Source organism: Juglans regia, chromosome 4 (genome assembly GCF_001411555.2).
Source record: "Juglans regia cultivar Chandler chromosome 4, Walnut 2.0, whole genome shotgun sequence".
Classification (NCBI taxonomy): Eukaryota; Viridiplantae; Streptophyta; class Magnoliopsida; order Fagales; family Juglandaceae; genus Juglans; species Juglans regia.
This window is the reverse complement of record NC_049904.1, coordinates 26744310-26765447: the sequence shown is the minus strand read 5'-3', so window position 1 is coordinate 26765447 and position 21138 is coordinate 26744310. Positions and strand designations below refer to the sequence as shown.

Here is a 21138-nt window from a genome sequence, read left to right as displayed (position 1 = left end):
GTTAGACATCATGGCTTCTGTGGGATATCCATTTTCACTTGAAATAAATAGTTTGCTTTTAATGTAAAATATAAAATATGTTAATTATTGAGTTTCTAAATTGACAAGTGAAATAATTAAAATAATGAATATTATAACTTTCAGGTCTCTGGCATCTGAAATTGAAGTTAATTCTGACAAAAAATAAAGAAGAAAGGAAAATGAAAACAATGGCACGATGCATGAGTCCCATTTTGAATGAACATAATAGAAGTCATTGAATGTCAAGTTCTATATTAGATCCTTTTTAAATAAAACTGAACTTCATAATGATTCTAACTTGCTGAATAAATAGTGAATTGAGATGAAAATAAAATAAAATAATATTAAAATAATATTTTTTAATATTTGAAAAAATTAAATTATTTATTATATTTTGTGTAGAAATTTAAAAAAATTATAATTATGTAATGTGATGAGATGAAATATTTTTACTATTCAAACAGAACCTAAGAAAAACTTTCAGAAACCTATTTTTGGAATGATTACATGTATTGCTTTAATTTTGGAGTTGCCGAATCCGCTAAATGTTGCTCAAATTCCACCCAAGAAAAAGAAAAGAAATGGATCCTATGATATTTGCTGAGAATATTGTAAGAAAAGAGTCTACCTGATTCATGTGTCTGTCTTTCCTCTTTCTTCGAGATTCTCACCGTCGAATAAGAATTAGAAGAAATCTTGATTTGCAGAAAAGAGAGCAATTAATAGTAATGGATGTAAACAACAATGCCGTGATAACCCAAATATTCTCTAAATAAAACAAATATTTGAAAGAATTCACACACTAACAAGAAGCTGAAGACTATCAGAGGAAATTGACTAAGCATGTCATTGCAGAACCTCGGTGCTTAAACGTCATGATAAAGCAAATATCTAACACTAGGCAAGAAGTTCATGATGGGAAGTGGAGATTTTTTTTTTCCCCTGCCTCCAGCTTTATTCATACTATAACTATACAGACAGTCGAGAAAAACGCAATGACACTGGAAAGGGCCCAAAATAAGAGGATTAAAGCAGCTTCTTCCATAGTCTAAATGACGAACACGATATTCCTATAATCTGTACAAGCTGAGTATGTGCAATCAAAAACCCTTCGCAACCCCAAATGCAAAGATGTAACTAATATCACCAAGTACCAAAGCTGCAGCCTACATGTTCTTGGGTGATGACGTGTAGGCGATCTTGCATGATGGCCATAGATGGATATGGTGGGAAACACAGCCGGTAAAAGCATGTGTGGGATGAAGGCAGGTGATCCTGAGGCTCTGTGGACTTGTAGATGTAAAGCCGAGAAGCCAATCCACGGAAACCTTCCACCGGTAAATACTTCACTGAGGTCCAAAAAAAGAGAAGAACCTTTCTCTGCTCTGCCGACATTGCGCCAACGATCTGCAAGTTCCTTAACCATGAGAAAATTCAAACTGGCAATAAATAAATGCTAATGCCTTGTCATCAGGTAGGTTAATTTTTTAATGGTGGAGCATGTAAGTTAGGCTGTCGGTGATTATATGTCCCAGTGGAACTAGACAGCAAAAAAAAGTACAAGATCAGACAACTGTCTACGCAAATTCAAAGTACGCTTATAGGTATTCAAATCAGAGTGGAAGGTAATGCCATGAATTCAAGGCGTATTGGGTGCCTTGTAAATTAGCAATCAAAAACTATTGCTGCACTTATGATTTTTATCTATGGCCATAATTTTTTTTTATTGGCATTGGGTGCCCGAGAACAGCATCTTGACTAATCTCGAGAGTGCACAGGCCCTCGACAAGGAGTTATCTATGGCCATAATTTAATATGGTATTCTAAGCATCCAAAAGAATGCATTAATTCTATAGCACTTATGTCTGTTTAAGTTCGATCATCACATATACCCTGACAAGGCCTTAGGCTTGTGGTATGCTCCCTCCAAGGTCTAAGTATTAAATCCTCTTATGTGCAAACAATCTTTAAGGGCCATCCGACTTGAAGATTTCCCCTTTGAATTAACCCGATGTGCACTTACGGAAAACTCCTTATTGAGAGCTTGTGCACCGCCAGGCCCCAACATTAGTCAGAATGCTGCTCTCGGACACCCAGTGCCAAAAAACTTAATTCTACACCACGTGAAAGCCTTTATTTCACTACTTGCATCAATTCGCAAAATATTAGCATAATGAAAAGGACTTATCTCACACAAATGTACAAAAGAAGCCAGCTTTGTCAATTCCCAACGCGTTCCCATGTCTGTCCTATGTCGATTCCTTATAACTTTCCTCTTTGACCTTTTTTTTTTTTTTTTGTATATATATAAGAATAATTTATTAATCCACATAATTAGGCAAAGACCCAATACACAGGAGGTACAGAAGAGAAAAACCTAATTACAAGCTAAGTAACTTTCTTCTTGACTTGTTAATGTGTACGTTGGTCAAATATGTCATTAGCCACTTAAAAGTAATTCTCGACCTCATGAATCATGTCATTCTTCTATCACATAAATAAAGTATGATCTATATAAGAATGTTGTATTTAAATTAATTTCAAAAGTAACTATCAACCTCAACAGAGGCGCTCTCCCTTGGAAGAGCTACGGTGTCTAGAGGACGAGGAGGCAAGAACTCTCTCTGAATTTGAGAGAACTCGCAAGAGTCATGTAGTCACAGAACTCAAAAGAGTGACATTGATGGAGGAGATCTCTTGGAGACAAAAATCAAGGGTGCTATGGCTCAAGGAGAGAGACAAGTGCATGAAGTTATTCCATCGGGTGGCTAATTCACATAACAACGCTATTGAGATGATGATTGTAGACGGAAAAGTTTCCTCGGATAAGTTAGTCATCAAGAACCACATTGTACAATTCTACGAGCACCTCCTCTCCGAACAATACACATGGAGACTGAAAGTGGATGGATTAACTTTTGCATCATTAGACCAATAAATCATAGGGTGGCTAGTGACAAGGCTCTAGGCCCTAATGGTTTTACCATGGGTTTTTTCCAAGTTTGTTGGGAAGTGATCAAGGATGACCTTATGAGGGTATTTTAAGAATTTCATGCTAATGACATGTTTGAAAAAAATCTAAATGCTGCTTTTTTAGCCCTAATTTCCAAAAACATGGGGTCTGTGGATGTTAGAGACTATCGCCCCACCAATAATCATAGGCTATTGGCTGAGCCTAAACAAGACAAGATGCAATGTCTTGTGAATGGAGTTTACAAGATACTTTCTAAAGTTCTAGCGAATATATTGAGTACAGTGATGGAGAAGTTAATTTTGAAGCCTCAAAATGCATTTGTCAAAGGTAGACAAATTCTAGATTCAGTATTAATTGCAAATGAAGTCTCGAACGGGTGACTCAAATCTAGAGAACCTGGGTTACTTGGCAACTTAGAGATGAAGAAAGCTTATAATCCCGTCAATTGGAATTTCCTATTTTATCTACTTGCAAGAAGTGGCTTTGGGGCGAAATGGTATGCTTGGGAAGCATATTTCTATAGTTTGCTTTTCTATCTTGTTGAATGGTTCATTGTTGGGTTTCTTCTACTCCTCCCGTGGTTTGAGACACGGGGACCCGCTTTCTCCACTAATTTTCATAATCGTCATGGAAACTCTCAGTAGGACGATTTTGGGCCTTGTGGAAGGTGGCTTTCTATATGGCTTCTCGGTGGGGAATGGTGATTATGGCTCTATTGATATTTCTCATTTGCTTTTTGCTAACGATACTCTCATCTTCTATGGAGGAAATCTTGGGCATATACAATCTTTGAGGGCTCTCCTTTGTTTTGAAGTTGTCTCGGATTTGAGAGTTAATCTCTCAAAGTCTGAATTGGTGCCAGTGGAGGTTGTCCCCGATGAGGTGAATCTAGCCTCTCTCTTGGGATGCAAGGTATCTTCTTTACCCAATAAGTATCTTGGCTCACCGTTGGGTAATTCCTTCAAATTTGAGAGGATTTGGAATGTTGTAGTTGAAAATGTGGGGCAAATATTAGCTTCTTGGAAGAGGTTGTACTTGTCTAAAAGGGGTAGGCTCACTTTGATTAAATATACTCTTTCTAATCTATCCACTTATTTTTTGTCCTTGTTCCTGCTCCCCATAAAGGTTGCCAACCATATTAAGAAGCTACAATAAGAAGCTTCAAGTGTTTGTACACCAATTTCTAGGGGTGGATTGGGGATCTATAACTTGATGAAGTTCAACCAAACTCTTTTGGGTAAATAGTTGTGGCGGTACCAACACGAAAGGAGAGCCCTATGGAAGCACGTCATACATTTGAAGTTTGGAGATGATGGTGCTCGAATGATGTTCGCGGTGTATATAGAGTGGGTCTGTGGAAAAACATTAGAAAGGGTTGGGAGATCTTCCTCAGACATGCACGTATGGTGGTGGGTGACAGTTCTCGTGTCAAAGTTTGGTATGACAAATGGTGTGGTGAACAAAACCTCCAAGACACATTCCCTACCATTTTTGAGCTTGTACGAGCGAAGGATGCAGCGATAGCTGATCTCTTGGTCTTCACTAGTAGCTCCCCTCAATGGAATGTAGACTTCATTAGGGTAGCTCAAGATTGGGAGTTGGAGGTTGTCACCGAGTTCTTTGATTTACTGTATTCTATAAGAATGACTAAGGGTACCATAGAAAAGATGAACCAGAGCCCCTCCAAGAAAGGTAGATTGACAGTCAGATCGTTCCACCAAGTTCTAACGAGCCCGGGTATGACCTCCTTTCAATGGAAGAACATATGGCAGACGAAAGCCCCTCTAAAAGCAGTTTTTTTTTTTTAAAAAATTTGGATAGCCTCCTTGGGTAAGATTCTTACCACAGATAATCTGAAGAAACGTTGGGTAATGGTGTTGGACTGGTGTTGCCCGTGTAAGAAGAACGAGATGATTTTTTACATTGCGAGGTGGCCAAGATCCTGTGGGATGATTTTTTTGCGGGACTTGGATTATCATGGGCCATGCCTCTTAGGCTAGTGGATTTCCTAAAAAGCTGGAGAGGACTCCTAGGTAATCCACAAGTGGCAGCAATCTAGAGAATGACTCATATGTATGTGTTGCTGTATTTGGTGGGAGAGAAGTGATAGAAGCTTCAAGAATAGTGAGAGAATAATGGATGAGCTTAAAATCTTGTTCTTTTTTTTTTTTTTTAATAAGTAAAACATTGTTCTTATAAGCAAAGGGTCATTGATTTTAATGGAATAAATGTCCACGATTTTCTATTTTTTGTTGTAAACCCTAGTTAGGTACTTCTCATGTATATTTCCGTACTTGGGCTATGCCTTCTCTTATGAATAAAACTTCCTGTGTACTTTTTGTTGTATACTTCCACTAGAAATGTCTATCTACAGAAAGATCAATCTTATTCCTGGAATAAGAGCAGAACTAATTCACCATTAGCTCTTTTCCAGTGGAAAACTTGCTAGATGGTCTACACCAAAAACTCATGGTGCACCACAGCAAGATTTGCTAAGAAATAGGACATGCATTTTTACTCCACAATAGGATCACATTCTTCAAGTACTCGATGATTATCATCTTCAAAAATTAGTAAATATTGCTAAGCCATAATTGCCCATAACCATTGAGAACTTGACTGAATCCATTATGCCCAGTACTTTAATCCCTATATTTACCCTCACCAAACTCTAACCCCATTTTTAAAGACCATGCAAAGTATTGATGATATTCACATACATTTATCTTCCAACTGTCATTATGCAGCCTTGTAAGTATAAGCATGTTTACACAAGAAAACTCTTTTCTCCTTTCTTCTATTACCAAAAACAAACACACCCTGCCTTGGGTAAGCCATTTGAATAGTCAGAAGGTATTAGAGGCATTCAAAGGTGCCCAGCATACAAAAACTAATTTTTTTAAATTAAGCAAATAATGGAGCAACCAGCCCCCATTCAACATCTCTTATAACGTGTTCTACGCTTTGAAAGCAAGATAAAAAAAAAAATCACATCAATTAAAATTATGGTGAGAATTTTCTATAAGTAACATTATAGTGAGAATTAGCGAAGAGGGAAAAGGATGAGCTAAATAGAACTTTGGAAAAAAAGATATCTAGAAAGGCACAAGAAGGCATGTAGCATACCCAAAAATGAAGACTTCACCCACAAGGCAACCCATATTATAAGACATAGGAAGCGATCTTAAATTTTCCAACAGGAAAAAAAACAGAAAATAAGATAATAAAAAAAGGAAATAACAGAAAATATGGAACTGCAAGAGAAGATACTAATCAGAGCTAGAGAGAATAATAAAAGTAAAATCCTGCAAGCACTTACCTTCCAGAACCAGAATATCTGAGGATCAGTTTCTTTGTAGCCATTGTACTCAGTATGTGCCTTCCAATCATTCACGCAGATGGTAGTTTCACTTCCATAAAGCATCGAATCGAGATCTTCAAGCTCTAAACTTTGGAAAAAGAACTTCTGGAGCCCGGTGTTACAAAGAATATGACCAAAACCTTGAGCAAAATGTGATACCTGTTCTAAGATAGATTTCACAAACTGATGGTCTATGAGAAGTTTAACATATTCCTCCCTGTTCTTGCTATTCACAACAATGCTTTTCCCACCAGGGTAAAGTTCGACGACTTTCCTGGTTCCTAACTCCTCAACTTCTCTAACAAACGTTAGTCCTAAAGCATCTGAATCAATAAAATCAGAATCCATCTCCAGAATCTGCTTGCAGCTACTATACAAGCATGGATCTGCATCCCTTATGTCTTCCAGAGAAATGTCCCTTCCAGCCAATTGTAAGAAAAATACACGATCAAAGACAATGCCTACTTGCACTTTATGCATCAAAGCTAAAGCAATTACCCGGCCAGAGAAGTTGAAATATTCAAGGTGCAAGGGATCCACCTTAGATGCTGCATGCAGAAGAAAATGAATAAATTGATCATGATTGTCTTTGAAAAATGTTTTTTTCTCCATAGAACATTTACTATAACAGAAAATAATTCAGAATGCGGAAGCAGGGAAACTCTGCATGATGATACAACTCCCAAAAGAATGAGGGAAACCCAAAACAGGCTCCAGGCAGCTTCTCTGAAATTGGACTAATATTACAACCTAACACCAAACAATTGTTCCAGAAATAATTCTTTTGTAACTTGAGGAAAGGAGGAAATACCACCTCATTCCTGGAAAATGATTCAGTACTTGGGTTGTTCCAGGCATCTAGGTTATCCACGCCATTGTGATTCTGAAATTGCACGAGAAGTTTCGGTACTTATGTTGAGAAGGAACTGCTCAAGGTGATTATGAGGACCTTCCATTCTACATAGGTTTTCAATTTTTTTTAGGCACCACAATCCAACTTGGTCTGGCCCCCGGTCTTCCCTTTTATATCTATGCATATATCTTAGGTTGGTTTCATGTCACCTATTGTTTATAGATATGTGCATCGAAATATGTCTTCTAGTTTTTTATTGGACTTTTGATGCGTCAGATTTGTATATTACTTCTGATGGATCAGATTTTGTATTGATTACGTCTCGTCTAGCCCAAGTTCACATTAACCATATTCCAGAACCAGAACATGCCATCGCCACTACAGACTGAGAACCACTCTGTCTGTATTATACAAGGAAAGAAGATTTCCACAAGGATCACTTTTCTACGATCTCTACCCTCCACATAATTCTAATCATGCATAGACCTCAACAAATGAAAAATCTAGACCGTAAGGCTCAACAGATCACAAACACACTCGAGTGTAGTGGCTGCAGTACCAGTCATATTCCGACTTCTACATTATGTCAAACATGTATTAACGGAAATCAAGTCATAATGCTCCTAAAATATCGTATAACACTTGAAAAACTATTCTGTTCCTAGTAGGTACCAGTGAGCTAGATGAAGACAGATATTGTGTGCGACTACATTCAGATATTAATAACCCACGCTACAAACTCACAGTTGCATGTACAAATGTTAACTTTGGAAGTCAAACAGTTAACAACGCTACAAACTCACAGTTACGTGTACAAATGTTAATTTTGGGAGTTACAGATTGTAGAAGAACAGATTAATATGACCACAGAAAAACACTCCTCTATTTCAGGAGTTCAACTTACCACAACACACTCCTTGCCTACAGGATTTTCAGAATCAAGATAGTTGGATATGTAATCTATTTGAATTTTGAATCTTACAATATATAGGCTATAAAGTAGGATAGCTGTTATTTTCATACTCTATTTAAAGTCCTTGTCTTACACAACTCAATATATAGAAAATTCAAAGTTTAGCCTTTTCTACATGGTATCACAGAGCCAAACAAAGACCAACGTCTGATCCCAAATGGCCTCCTCCTTCTCATCCACTTCTAATACAGTAGCTGCCCCGCCCACCCTTCCGTCCCTCTCAAATTTGCCACTGTCTATCAAACTAAATAATTCCAACTATCTCGTTTGGAAAGCTCAAGCCCTACCCTACTTCCGTGGCCAAGCTGTTTTTGGCTATCTCGATGGCCCTGTAAAGCCCCCTCCCAAAGAAATCGATGCCCCTCATCCCACCTCAGGTGCTATTGTTAAAATTCCAAACCCTCAATATGACCAGTGGCTTCGTCAGGATTCCTTAATACTTGCCACCATCAACGCTTCTCTCACTGAGGATGTTCTCACTCAAGTCATGACATTTACCACTTCTCGTGATGTATGGCTTGCTCTTGAAAGAAATTTCTCCTCTTTCCCGTGCCAAAGCTATTCAAATTCGCACTCAACTTGCTAATGTGCGGAAAGGCGCTATGTCTGCCAATGATTACTTTCTTTCCATCAAGCACATGGCTGATGAACTTGCACTCGCTGGCCAACCACTCAGTGGTGATGACGTTATCACTTACGTTCTTGCTGGCCTTGGCCAAGAGTATGATTCCTTGGCTTCAACAGTTACCTCTTGGTCTGATGTTGTCACCTTGGAGGAGATGTATTCATTGCTCCTTATCAGTGAGTCGCGGATCAACTAGCATCATCAAACTCTCCAGATTGCTGCTTCCATGAATATGGCCACTAAACAACCTCAGCAACACTATCAGTTTTAGTCTCGGCCTGCTACCAACTTTCAACCCTCAAACCGTGGTCGTGGTGGTGGCTATCGCGGCAGGGGTCGTGGTGGCCTGAAACCAGGTCATAATGCACGTAAGTGCTTTCATCGTTTTGATTTATCTTTCCAGGATCAACAGCCCCAAAATCGCCAGCATCGAGCTTTAGTTGCTGCGAATCATGCACATGTTGATACTGAGTGGCATCCCCACACAGGAGCTACCCATCATCTCACCAATGATCTGAACAACATTCATCTTTGGAATGAGGACTATGATGGTCAAGATCATATTCAGGTGGCAAATGGTGCAGGTTTGAAAATCGTCCAAAGTGGCACTTCCACTCTCTCTTCTACATCAAAATCTTTTGTTCTTAACCAAATCCTACTCATTCCTGATATTCAAAAAAATCTTCTTTCTGTTCAGCATTTCTGTCTTGATAATAACGTCTTTTTTGAGTTTCGCGCTTCTTTCTTCCTTGTGAAGGATTACTTGGGGAACGTCCTGCATCGCGGACCACTTAGTAACGGCTTTTACACATTTTCAGCATTGCTTGCTCATCTTCAGCCGCAAGCTCTCTCTAGTGTTCGAGTCTCTACCAATGTTTGGCATCGACGCCTTGGCCATGTTTCATTTCCTGTTATTAATAATGCACATTCCTTTCCTGTTAAGAATAATGCATGTTCTGTTTGTCCTGAATGTCAGCTGGCCAAGAGCCACACTTTACCCTTCAAAAGTTTGCATGTTTCGGTTTCGAAACCATTGGAATTATTATATTCGGATGTTTGGGGGCCAACTCCCATTCTATCCACTATTGGTGCAAGTTATTACATCAGTTTTTTAGATGATTCCACCAAATTCTTATGTCTCTTCTCATTAAAACTTAAATCTGATGCGTTACAAGTTTTTATAAAATTTCAAGCTACAGTTGAACATCAATTTAACACAAAAATTAAGGCCCTCCAAACCGACTGGAGTGATGAATACCGCAGCCTGAATCAATATCTACAAACTCAAGGTATTACTCACCGTATAACTTGTCCTTATACGCATCAACAAAGCTAGAGCCATTGAAAGGCGCCACCGCCAAATTGTTGAGGTCGGTCTTGCCTTACTTTCACACTCTAATCTACCAAAAGTTTTTTGGGAAGATGCCTTCTTGACCGCTGTTTACACAACAAATCGTTTACCATCTCCTGTCTTAACAGCATATATCACCTTATGAAATGGTTAATCATTCCAAACCTAATTTTTATTTTTTACGTGTGTCTGGATGCACTTGCTCGCCCTATTTATGCCCATATAATAAACATAAAATGGATTTTCGATCCAAAAATTGCATTTTTATCGGGTACAGTGCTGGTCATCGAGATTATAAGTGTTTAGATGTCTCCACTGGCAAAGTTTTTGTCCCTCGTCATGTAGTCTTCGATGAGTCTCTCTTTCCATATAAAACATCACAGTCTAATGATCCTCCTAATCATGAAACTCCTGTTATTCTTCCTGCTAATCTCAAACTGTCACCTGCTAGTTCCACTCCTTCAACAGTTTCTAATTTTCAAATTGCAGCACCACCTCCACAGGATATGCTCAGACTGATCATGCTCTTGCTTTGGAACCTCCTGTCAGGGATATCACTTTGAATCTGCATGAACATAATCCAACGCCTCCCCTTCCACCCCCCTTACCTCAACTGCAACCTTAGAATATCCACTCAATGACTACTCACAGCAAAAACAATATCCATAGGCCTAAATTACCCTCAGACTCACACATCAGATATCCTCTTCCCAAAGCTCTCATGGCCACAATCACAAATACTGATCAGGAAACAACGTGTTATTCGGAAGCAGTCAAACATCACAGTTGGCAAGAGGCTATGAACAAGGAGTTCGATGCCTTAATGACCAATGGTGCTGATCTTGATTCAATTAACCGAGTGATAAATCTGCTGCAGAATGACTTTGTAGTCAAAGACCTTGGTAAACTTAGGCTATGTTTGGCAAGTGAGAGTACCCTCACTTGCCAAACACTCTCACTTACTATTCTTTATTTTATTATTATTTTTTACCTACTTTTCTACTATTCATTACTTTTCACGTACTTTTTACTACTATTCAATATTTTATTATTACTTTTTCATTACTTTTTTACTACTATTCACAAATATTCTCAACACTTCTCACTACCCAAACGTACCCTAAGCTTCTTCCTCGGCATAGAAGCTATCAAAAGTGACAAGGGCCTCTATTTGTCTCAACGCCGTTATATACTCGATCTTCTTCTTCACAGCCACATGGATAAATCTCAGCCTTGTGTTACACCTATGTCTACATCCCAGCCATTGTCAAAATCTGATGGTGCCTCATTTTATGATCCACATCTGTACATAAGTATTGTTGGTGGGCTGCAATATATTTCTTTTACTCAGCCAGAGCTTGCGTTTGCCATACATAAAGTTAGCAAATATATGCACGATCCCAAAGAGCCTCATTGGGCAGCAGTCAAACGAATTTTGAAGTACTTGAAGAATACTATCTCCCATGCTCTACTGATCCAACCTAATAAAAATCGTCAACTTCAGACATTTAGTGATGCAGATTGGGCATCAGATCGTGAAGATAGGCGCTCAATTGGTGCTTATTGTGACTATCTGGGCAAAAATTTGATTTCCTAGAGCTGCAAACAGCAGCCGACTGTTGCTCACAGTAGCACCGAAGCAGAATACAAGTCTCTTGCAAATGTAGCTGCTGAAATTCAGTGGATCAAATCAGTGCTCTCAGATCTTCATGTCTCAGTTGTGCACCCTCCAATTCTTTGGTGTGACAACATTGGAGCAACTTATCTTGCGAGTAATCCACTATTCCATGCACATACAAAACATATTGAAATAGACTTTCATTATGTTCATGATCAAGTTCTATGTGGTCAGCTCCACGTCCGCCTTCTCTCCACCAAGAATCAATATGCTGATGCTCTCACCAAGCTGCTGCCTTCTCTTCGGTTTTAGCTTCTGCGTGACAATCTAAGGGTCCATTCCTTACCCCTTCGATTGAGGGGGCTTGTAGAAGAACAGATTAATATGACCACAGAAAAACACTCCTCTATTTCAGGAGTTCAACTTACCACAACACACTCCTTGCCTACAGGATTTTCAGAATCAAGATAGTTGGATATGTAATCTATTTGAATTTGAATCTTACGATATATAGGTGTACCATACGGGTCAAAATTTAGGGCTTAAAACTAGTATTTTGTTTATTTATTTATTTATTTATTTATTTTATTGTCTTTATATTTTTACTATCATTTTAGAAAATGTGTTATCAGATAGGTTAAATTAGTGATTCCTTCCCTATAAAAAACCTTCGAATACTTAATCCATTAAGTTCCCGTATTAGATTCGGGTTCCAGTTTGAAACTAACTCCAACTCAAACTCTTCAAATCCTCTCAAAATCTGTATCCTCGTAGGAATAGGTTCCTAAAGTCTAGGCAACTTCAAATTTCAGCCAATCTCCTGAAGGTTCACGTTGTTCCCTCCCATCGCCTATAAGAAACCCACAAAGTCTCTGAATTACACACAAAAATTCCTGGAGAAAACTCGTTCACGCAGAGAGAGGAAACTTACTCCCACAAGCACCACCGTAGCCCCTCTCGGCAACCAACAGTCACCTCGACGGACCACCTCCCACACCACCACAGAAAACGCCGGCCAACCTAGTCCCGTCGCACCCACTCCCTTCCGGTAAGCCCATTGCCGTCGGCCACTAACTTCTTTTCCTAGTGTTTTCGGTTTGTTGGTTCTCTCTCTAAACTCTCTCTCTCTCCCTCTCTCGGTGTCGCACCACCATAGGGACCCCCCAGTCACGTCGCCCGTCACTCCCAGGCACCCAGAGCCGCCGTGGCACTCAGCTCTCTCTCGGTGAGCATCGCACAACCCCCCTCCCGTAAGCCTGTTTTCTCTTTTTATTTATTTTGCTTCAGTTTTCCCAAAATACCCTTTCTACTAGGCTGAGTTTTATTGGGGCTGGGCTTAGTTGTAACTTGATTGGTTTATAAATCTGGTTGGACTTGAATTATTTCAGAAACTATAGTACTAGGTTAAGTGGGTTGATTTCATGCAAGCTTGAGGTTTAAACCGGGCTGATAATTAAGTAGGCCGAAGCTTTTAATTGAATAAATATATTAGTCATATACTTATTTTTTTATAGATAAGCATTTAAGGGTTTTTAAAGCATAATTTTAAAGTATCTTTTTTAAAGTATCTTTTGAGTCCATTATTTAGTTAATATTCCAATCGACTTTTAACTAAGATTTTATAAAATTATTAAGTTATAATTTAAATAGAAGTTAAGGAACATGTTACGAGTTTTGAATAATATTATTATATATGATTTTAAGTATTTAGAATGCTATGACACATCTTTTTAGAAAAGTTAGTGACGATTAGTACCTCGTATAGGTAACGAGCTACAAGTTGGAAATCAGGAAGAAGCGCTAAGAGGTAAATAGTATGATCATATAAATGCATGCATACTGTGATTATTATTGTTTTGTATGAAAATATGATGTGCTTATGATGGTTGATTACGCTACGCTAAGAGGCAAGTCAAGGTTAGATTCCTCTTACGATCTTTGATGAAATATGAGATTATGCTTGAATGAATGAATTTGTTGTTCAATTGATTGAATGTTACTAAAATCATATGAAAGCCATGAGATGTTCATGTAGTAATTCTAGTATGCCATGTAATGGAATAGTCGGATTATACAAGCCATGTCCATATAATACATAGATTATGTATGCCTTGTTCATATAGTACTTAAATCATGTATGTCATGTTCATGTAGTACTTAGATCATGTATGCCATGGAATGTCATAAAACGTTCAGAGCATGTTATGTCAGGTCATGTTATGCTATGCCATGTATAAGAAAATGCCATGTTATGATATGTCATGTTATACCATGTACAAGAATACGCCATACTATGCTATGCCATGTACAAGAATATGCCATGTTAGAAATGTTCATGAAGTCTAATAAATTCTCATGCATTAAGAAAGATAAGAAATGTTACGGTGCCACGGACTCAAGCGTGGTTAATCACAAGTTAAGTGAAACACTGACTCAAGTGTATTTCACTCCATGTATTTCAGTTAAGTGAAACACGGACTCAAGCGTGTTTCACTCCATGTTATTCAATTAAGTGAAACACTGACTCAAGCTTGTTTCACTCCATATATTTCAGTTAAGTGAAACACGGACTCAAGCGTGTTTCACTCCATGTTATTCAGTTAAGTGGAACACGAATTCAAGCGTGTTTCACTCCATGTTAAGACAAGATAAACAAGTTATTATGCATTCACGTTACATATTTGCCCTGATTATGTATGCTTCCGCTCATGACGATGAATATATATATGCTACGTGCATATATGACGATATATGTATATATGTGAGGTTTTTCATAAAAATATATTACGTGTATGATTGGGAATTTGTGATGCTATATGTATTTTGTTTAGAGTCTTCAGAAACTAAATCCATGCTAGGCCAGATTAAGTTTTACAGTAAGATGTACTATTTACTGAGCATTCGACTCATTTTTGTTTGTCTTCCTGTTTTCTTTTATGTCTAATTTTTACATATGATGTTTATGACAATGCAGAGCTGGATGGCCAGGAGTAGATTTAGTACAAAGAACTAGGAAGGAATAAGTGATATTCACACAAGAATTAGATCTCTTTTACGTCATTCATAAGATTAGTTTATGTTATTTTATTTTACGTTCAGTTTTCGAGACGATTATGTTCAAATCAGTTTTAACATTTATCGCTTTTCAATAAATGAGGTATTTCAGGATATGAATCTCTTTACCGGACATTATGTTATGAATTTTAGTAACATCTCTATCCTATGGGAACGGGGTGTTACAATAGGCTATAAAGTAGGATAGCTGTTATTTTCATACTCTATTTAAAGTCCTAGTATTACACAGCTCAATGTATAGAAAATTCAAAGTTTAGCCTTTTCTACACTGATCAAGAAAAAACAATTGGGAGGCAAACTCTCGAGTCTACATCCATATCACAGTTGCATGTACAAATGCAATTTTGGAAGCCAAACTCTCAAGTTTACATCCATATCATATTTCAACAGGTATAAAACAAATAACGCAACACGTGTTTTCTGAGTTGAATATAAAAACCAATTGGAACTTACTTGGATTAGGAAAGAACCTTCTGCGATCATTTGGGCATGGCACAAAAAGAGCGTTTTCTGGGTTGAATATAGCTTGGCATACTAAAAAAAACCACTCCCGCACTACACCCGGACCCGTGGCTTCCTCATTTTTGAATTCCATAAAGAGACCAGCATGTAGAGCCTCAGGTTCTGCCTTTGCTATATACTCGAATGATTCTGCCAGCAACTGAGACCTGTCAATAAGCATCTCATGCAGTTCCTCATAATCTTCTTTTACCTCTGGAAACATCATCATCGCCAAATGCCTCCTAGATTCAAAATCAGTCACATCCTTTTGCTCAAGAAGCCACTGATGATCATCGGTACGCTTAGCATATTTAATAAGCGTGCACAGTGAAGACTTTCTAAGTTTCAAAACCATCCAAAAATCTTCTTCAGCACCCAGATAAAGTTTGGAAACGCTATTCAGCTCCTTCAATATGGCAAGATACTGAGACCAACCAGAATAATTAGTTTCACCTTCCCCCTTGTGTTTAACAGCCAAGCACTCCTCCATTTTGTGGAGGCACTCTCCCATTCTCTTCAACAAATCAATAAATAAAAGATGAAGAAACTCAATCTCTTCCCCATACAATGGATGCTTGTATCCTTTCCCATCCAAAGTCACGGGAATGGGACCCTGAAAACCGACTTGTTCGGTGATCTCAGTCCGCAGGAGGAGCAAGAACGCGGCTAGATCCCGAACATCACCCAGAAGCGGCCCCACACTTGTCGGCGATTCCATACTCGAAACTAAATCCTTGGACAGCCTATTCCCCAACTCGCTAACAAATGGGAAAATCTCTTGCATCACAATTACTTTCTTAGAGTTCTCCAACGACCCAGTCGATTCCAGCAATGACCCAAGTGTACTCCGACACGAGAGATACAAAGGGTCCTCAAGCGCAGCTCTTCTAAGCAACTTACAAAACTCGAGAACTATAGGTGCACAATAATTATGATAGGACTTGGGTAACGAGTTACGACTTGAATTCAAGAAATGCCTTATTGAACTATCCGCACAATCTTTGTTACCTTTGATCGGCGACATATATAGCATAACCAATGCGGCCGGGGCCGAACACGACAAAAATATCTGCAGATGCCCGGGGACGCGCTCTTCGTCCTTTGGAGTTTCCGTCAAGAACTCCGACATCCTCGGTTTAATATGTTTCGCCGCGGAAGGGATCGTCTCGCCTCGGCAAAGCCTGCACACCACCGAAACGATGTCGTCAACCACTTGCCACGCGTGAGGGTGTCCGGTGCTACGCATACGGCCCACCAATTCAAGTCCGGCGTCGTTTTGGATGGAGCACTCGGCGAGCGTGCGCTCCCACTGGAGCTGCTTCCCCCGATATATCAGTCTTTGCTCGTGAACCGGAATTCCGGTCACCAGTTGGATTCGGTCGTGAACCGATCTCACGGTGTCGCGAGAGCAAAATTGGAATACCATGGTTTTTCCCTCAGGGATCATCTTTATGAAGAACTGCAGCCGGGACTCGGAACGAGTCGACTCGGCTCGAGTCGAACAAGAATATGAGGTCGATCGGTCATCGGGAACCCTAGGATTGAACTGCGCGGAGGTGATGGAGCGGGGTTGGGCGTCCGATGAAGAGTGGACGGCGTTGGGTTCGTCTTTCCTCATTCTAACTGAAACTAACTCAGCGAAAGCAGCGTCGTTTTCATCCTGGTCCTCGTCGTCGTCGTCGTCGAAGGTGGGGCCACCATAATCGTCCAATTTGCGCTTCGAGGAGAGTCTGGGGTGATCGACTGTGGTGAGGATCGCGTTGGTGGCGGTGCCGACGGTGGTGGGACCACCTAGCTGGGGAACGCAATCGACGGTGGGGGTTTGCACGAGAGACATCTACAGATGGAGCCCCGCCGCCAGTGGTGGAACAATCAACGTTAAGGTGGGGCGGAGAGCATGGAATCGGTAATCGGCAAAACCTAGAGGAGAGAACGATGAAATTGATCGAAATTGATCGAAATTGTCTATTGTTCCACAGCAGTCGTCAACAAAGACTGTCATCTTACGCTATTGCATACATATATATATATATATATATATATATGGTGTGTTTGTATTATTTATTCACATTTAATTTATATTTTCTTAAATTATAAACAAATATAGAAGCTTTGGCCAAGTTGAATGAATGCAGTGAGAGTTGGTTGGATGTGGGCAAAAAACATGAGACTTTCATGCAACTATTCACCATTTTGACGGCTCTGATCTCTCCGCCGAGTTGGTGTTGTGTGCGATTATAGAGCTATATATTCGTGGGCCGCGATCTGGTTCCTTAATTCGGCGCAGAACAAAATAACGCACGACAAGTACGAGAATGATATAAAAAAAAAAAAAACAAACATATACTAATTCAAACCTAATTTCGGAATATAGAAATGTAATATTTTATTTTATAATAAGATGTTACGCAAATTGAATTTATTTTTTTATCAATTTTTTTTTGCACAATATATTATAATTTGGTGACAATACTACGTTATTCATATTTTGATTGTACCTCGCAGAGAGACATAATTTTAATCTAATTATATTCAATGATTTTATCATAATCTAATATACTCGTTATATATAGTTATAGAGTGCGTAATTATTTTAAAAAAATTAAGATTTATTTTTAAAAAAAAATTCATATGGATCCCTTATTTACTCAATTTTTTTAAAAAAGATTATGCGGCACTTGCACACTCTACAACTATAAATATCATTTTTTTTTGAAAAAAACATACATTCGCGATTTCACGAGACAACAAAATTGAAATAAAACATAGAGTTATTATATTCTCAAGTCAGTTTATGGAGCACACTATTCACATTATTTTAATCGTAAGATTTAATTTATAAGATTTAAATTTAAATTTTTTTTTTAAATCAAATTATATCACGTAAGTATTTTACTATATGTGTTATTCACATCGGCTTATAAATAGAATTTTTCATTACTAAATAAGTCGCTTATCAATATTATTCTCTATAATCATCTTATATCTAAGTGTAAGAATCTGAAAAAATTTATGCTGCGTTTGGATGTTCAATTGAGTTGAGTTGAGATAATAAAATATTGTTAGAATATTATTTTTTAATATTATTATTATTTAAAAATTTAAAAAAATTAAAATTATTTATTATATTTTATATTATAATTTAAAAAAATTATTGAGATGAATTGATGATCAAAACATACCTATTTTGTGTGGGATTTTGTTCTTGCAAACGTTTATAGGGCCTTTCCCCACGATAACTCCGGTTACTAGCCATGCAAAATATTTTCAGGGTATTCTGATTTTTTAATATCGATATTTGATTTCTCATTAAATGATAATTATCAGAAAAAGAATGTCACCGCATCAATATTTATTTATTTTAAATTATATGAAATATGATAAATATTTAGTTAGTATGAATACAATTAAATAAATAAAAAAAATAAACCAATATTCTATTATTGTCTCCATCTATTAAGGTGACAGTATTCAATAATTAGATTATTATCTTTTATAATAAGAATTAATTTAACGGCCATTAAATACCATCCCATCAGCAGCAACGTGAATTATAATAATGGAAATTCAGTAAATTTAATTTTAAAGTCCAGGAATTCGGCACCACGCGGACTCACGTTGCTTGCAGAATTTTGAGGTGAGATAGGAAATGGGACATTGTCTTTCCCCTTTGTGGATGAGATGACATCAAATCATCAATGCAAAGTTGTGCTCTTATTTTCTTTTCTTTTCTTCTTCGATTAATGTTAGATACAGTAGTAGACATTTATTTTTTTTTAAATATGAAATTTATAAAAAAAAATTAATTTTTTTTATTTAAATATCAAATTTATTAATTTTTTAAAAATAAAATACGCGAGACTTACAGAACTTATAAATATTATTTCTCTTTTTTTGCAGCATTATTTTCCTAACTAATTGTATAATCTTGTAAATCATGTCAACGTTCTAAAAAATGGGAAAACTACACTTTATCTCATCAGCTGATGACAGCTACCATTTTTTTTTATAATGTTTTAACATGGCTATCAAACCATCAAACTTGTCATTTTATCTGCAAACTATCACTTTTTATAAATCTTGTTCTATCATTTAAAATCCAATTGTTAAGATCGTGTATTGTCACACCTATTAGATGTTTGATCTTAACAGAAAGATAAATCAGAAAACCAATAGTAGTTTAGGAGTATAGGGTAGTTTGAATAGGTATATGCAATTTATTTGGTAAGAAATCATACCCTTTTGATGAAATTAAAAATTCATCTTGTTCTTTTTTAAGGATAATACAAAAGACGGGCTTGTTTGGGTAACGAGATATTTTTAAATATTCTCAAAACTTCTCATAAATTCTTTTTCAAATATCACTCAAATACAAATATTTTTTAATTTCAAATCTTCAACTTTTTCATATAATCATTATCTAATCATTATTCAAACATAAAACCGAATACAAAATTTTTAAACTTCTAAACAAAATAAAAAAAAAATAATATAATTTTTTCAAATTTAAAAAATAAAAATTATATTCAAACAATCTTTTATTTTTATAATACTTTTATTTTTTATTTTTTTCTCTTTTTCAAAACCCAATAAAACACTTTAGTTGATGGAATGCATCCGTGTAATCATTGGAGGCAGGGCATTTGACATAGTTGTGTGCTAGAAATAGGCACTTCGAAGAATTTTGCAAGAGGCGACTGCACAAGTATGGAGCTAATGTGACTGTCCTTCAACACATGAGTACATGTTCCAGTTAGAAACGAGTGAAGGGTTCTAGATAACGATAATGGCATCTTTTTTAACTATCAGCCGGAAGAGCTCGCATCCAAGATCCCAAACAAGATTTTATGGGGCTCTAATCATCAGGACTGATGTAACCTGGAGCTGGATACAGCCTAGTTTTCCACAATGAATACAGAAATCAGCCAGCTTTTCATATGTGAAGGATATACAAACATCATGTTTACCTTGCCGCGGGAGGAAAAGCCCCTGGTTTGAGCGGATTATGTGGATTAATTTCCACTAAAGCAAGTATAAAATTAAGACCAACAACATCAGCGACAGTTCCAATCAAAGCGGCAACAGAGGAGACTTTCTTTGGTGCAGGTCAAAAGTATTGAAGCAATTCATTTAAATGAACCCATTCTAGGCCTCATTTGTTTTCACAAATAGGGATGGGATGAATTAAAATGAAATTTAAAAATTAAATAAAATATTATTAGAATGTATTTTTTTAATATTATTTTTATTTTAAAATTTGAAAAAGTTAAATTATTTATTTTATTTTGTGTGAAAATTTAGAAAAATTATAATGATAAAATGAGATGAGTTGTGAAAATAAATTAAGCCTAAGTCTGTATTTTTTTAATATGTTAAAAACTTATTAATATCAAAAGGTTTAGCAAATAAGATGTATATAAGAGGGTGCATAAAATAGATATAAGGAGATCATGCATACACATTAAGCTCATCTAGAAAGATAATCCTAACAAAGCCCAAGAGGGAGAAATTAAAAACCTATCAAATCTAGACAAAGCCCAAAGACACGCCTACCCCGATCTCTCACTTGAGAATGGTGCAACCACCACCGATACACCAAGGCCTACCCCACCAATCCAGGTTTTGCCCATAAACCCAAATTTTTACAAGCAACTGTAAATTCCCCAACACACTTATCAATACTTGTAAACTCTGAACGATCCTACTAGAATTAGATTTTAGTCCCTAAACATTTCAAGTTAGAATCTTGGGCTTCATATTACAACTGGTTCTGCCCTCCCTCTAGT

General features: G+C 37.3%; 1 protein-coding gene and 1 non-coding gene across 3 annotated transcripts in view; one reads left to right on the top strand and one right to left on the bottom strand.

Annotated features, from left to right (window-relative positions):
* Positions 1–766: 766 nt before the first annotated feature.
* Positions 767–21138, bottom strand: part of LOC118348291 (E3 ubiquitin-protein ligase UPL5-like) — a 35542-nt gene continuing 15170 nt past the window's right edge. Inside the window, exons 2-4 of one of the 2 annotated variants that reach the window (XM_035689672.1) lie at positions 15305–17018; positions 6315–6904; positions 767–1428 (exon numbers count right to left, since the gene is read on the bottom strand). In XM_035689672.1, the coding sequence (XP_035545565.1) occupies positions 1165–1428; positions 6315–6904; positions 15305–16970 (2520 nt within the window). In that variant the 5' untranslated portion in view covers positions 16971–17018 and the 3' untranslated portion in view covers positions 767–1164. Of the gene's footprint in view, positions 1429–6314; positions 6905–15304; positions 17364–21138 lie in introns of those variants that run through there. The other variant, XM_035689671.1, reaches the window with a different exon arrangement.
* Positions 8851–8989, top strand: LOC118348380. Its single transcript, XR_004801471.1, has one exon. It is a non-coding gene; the product is annotated as a small nucleolar RNA Z247 (small nucleolar RNA).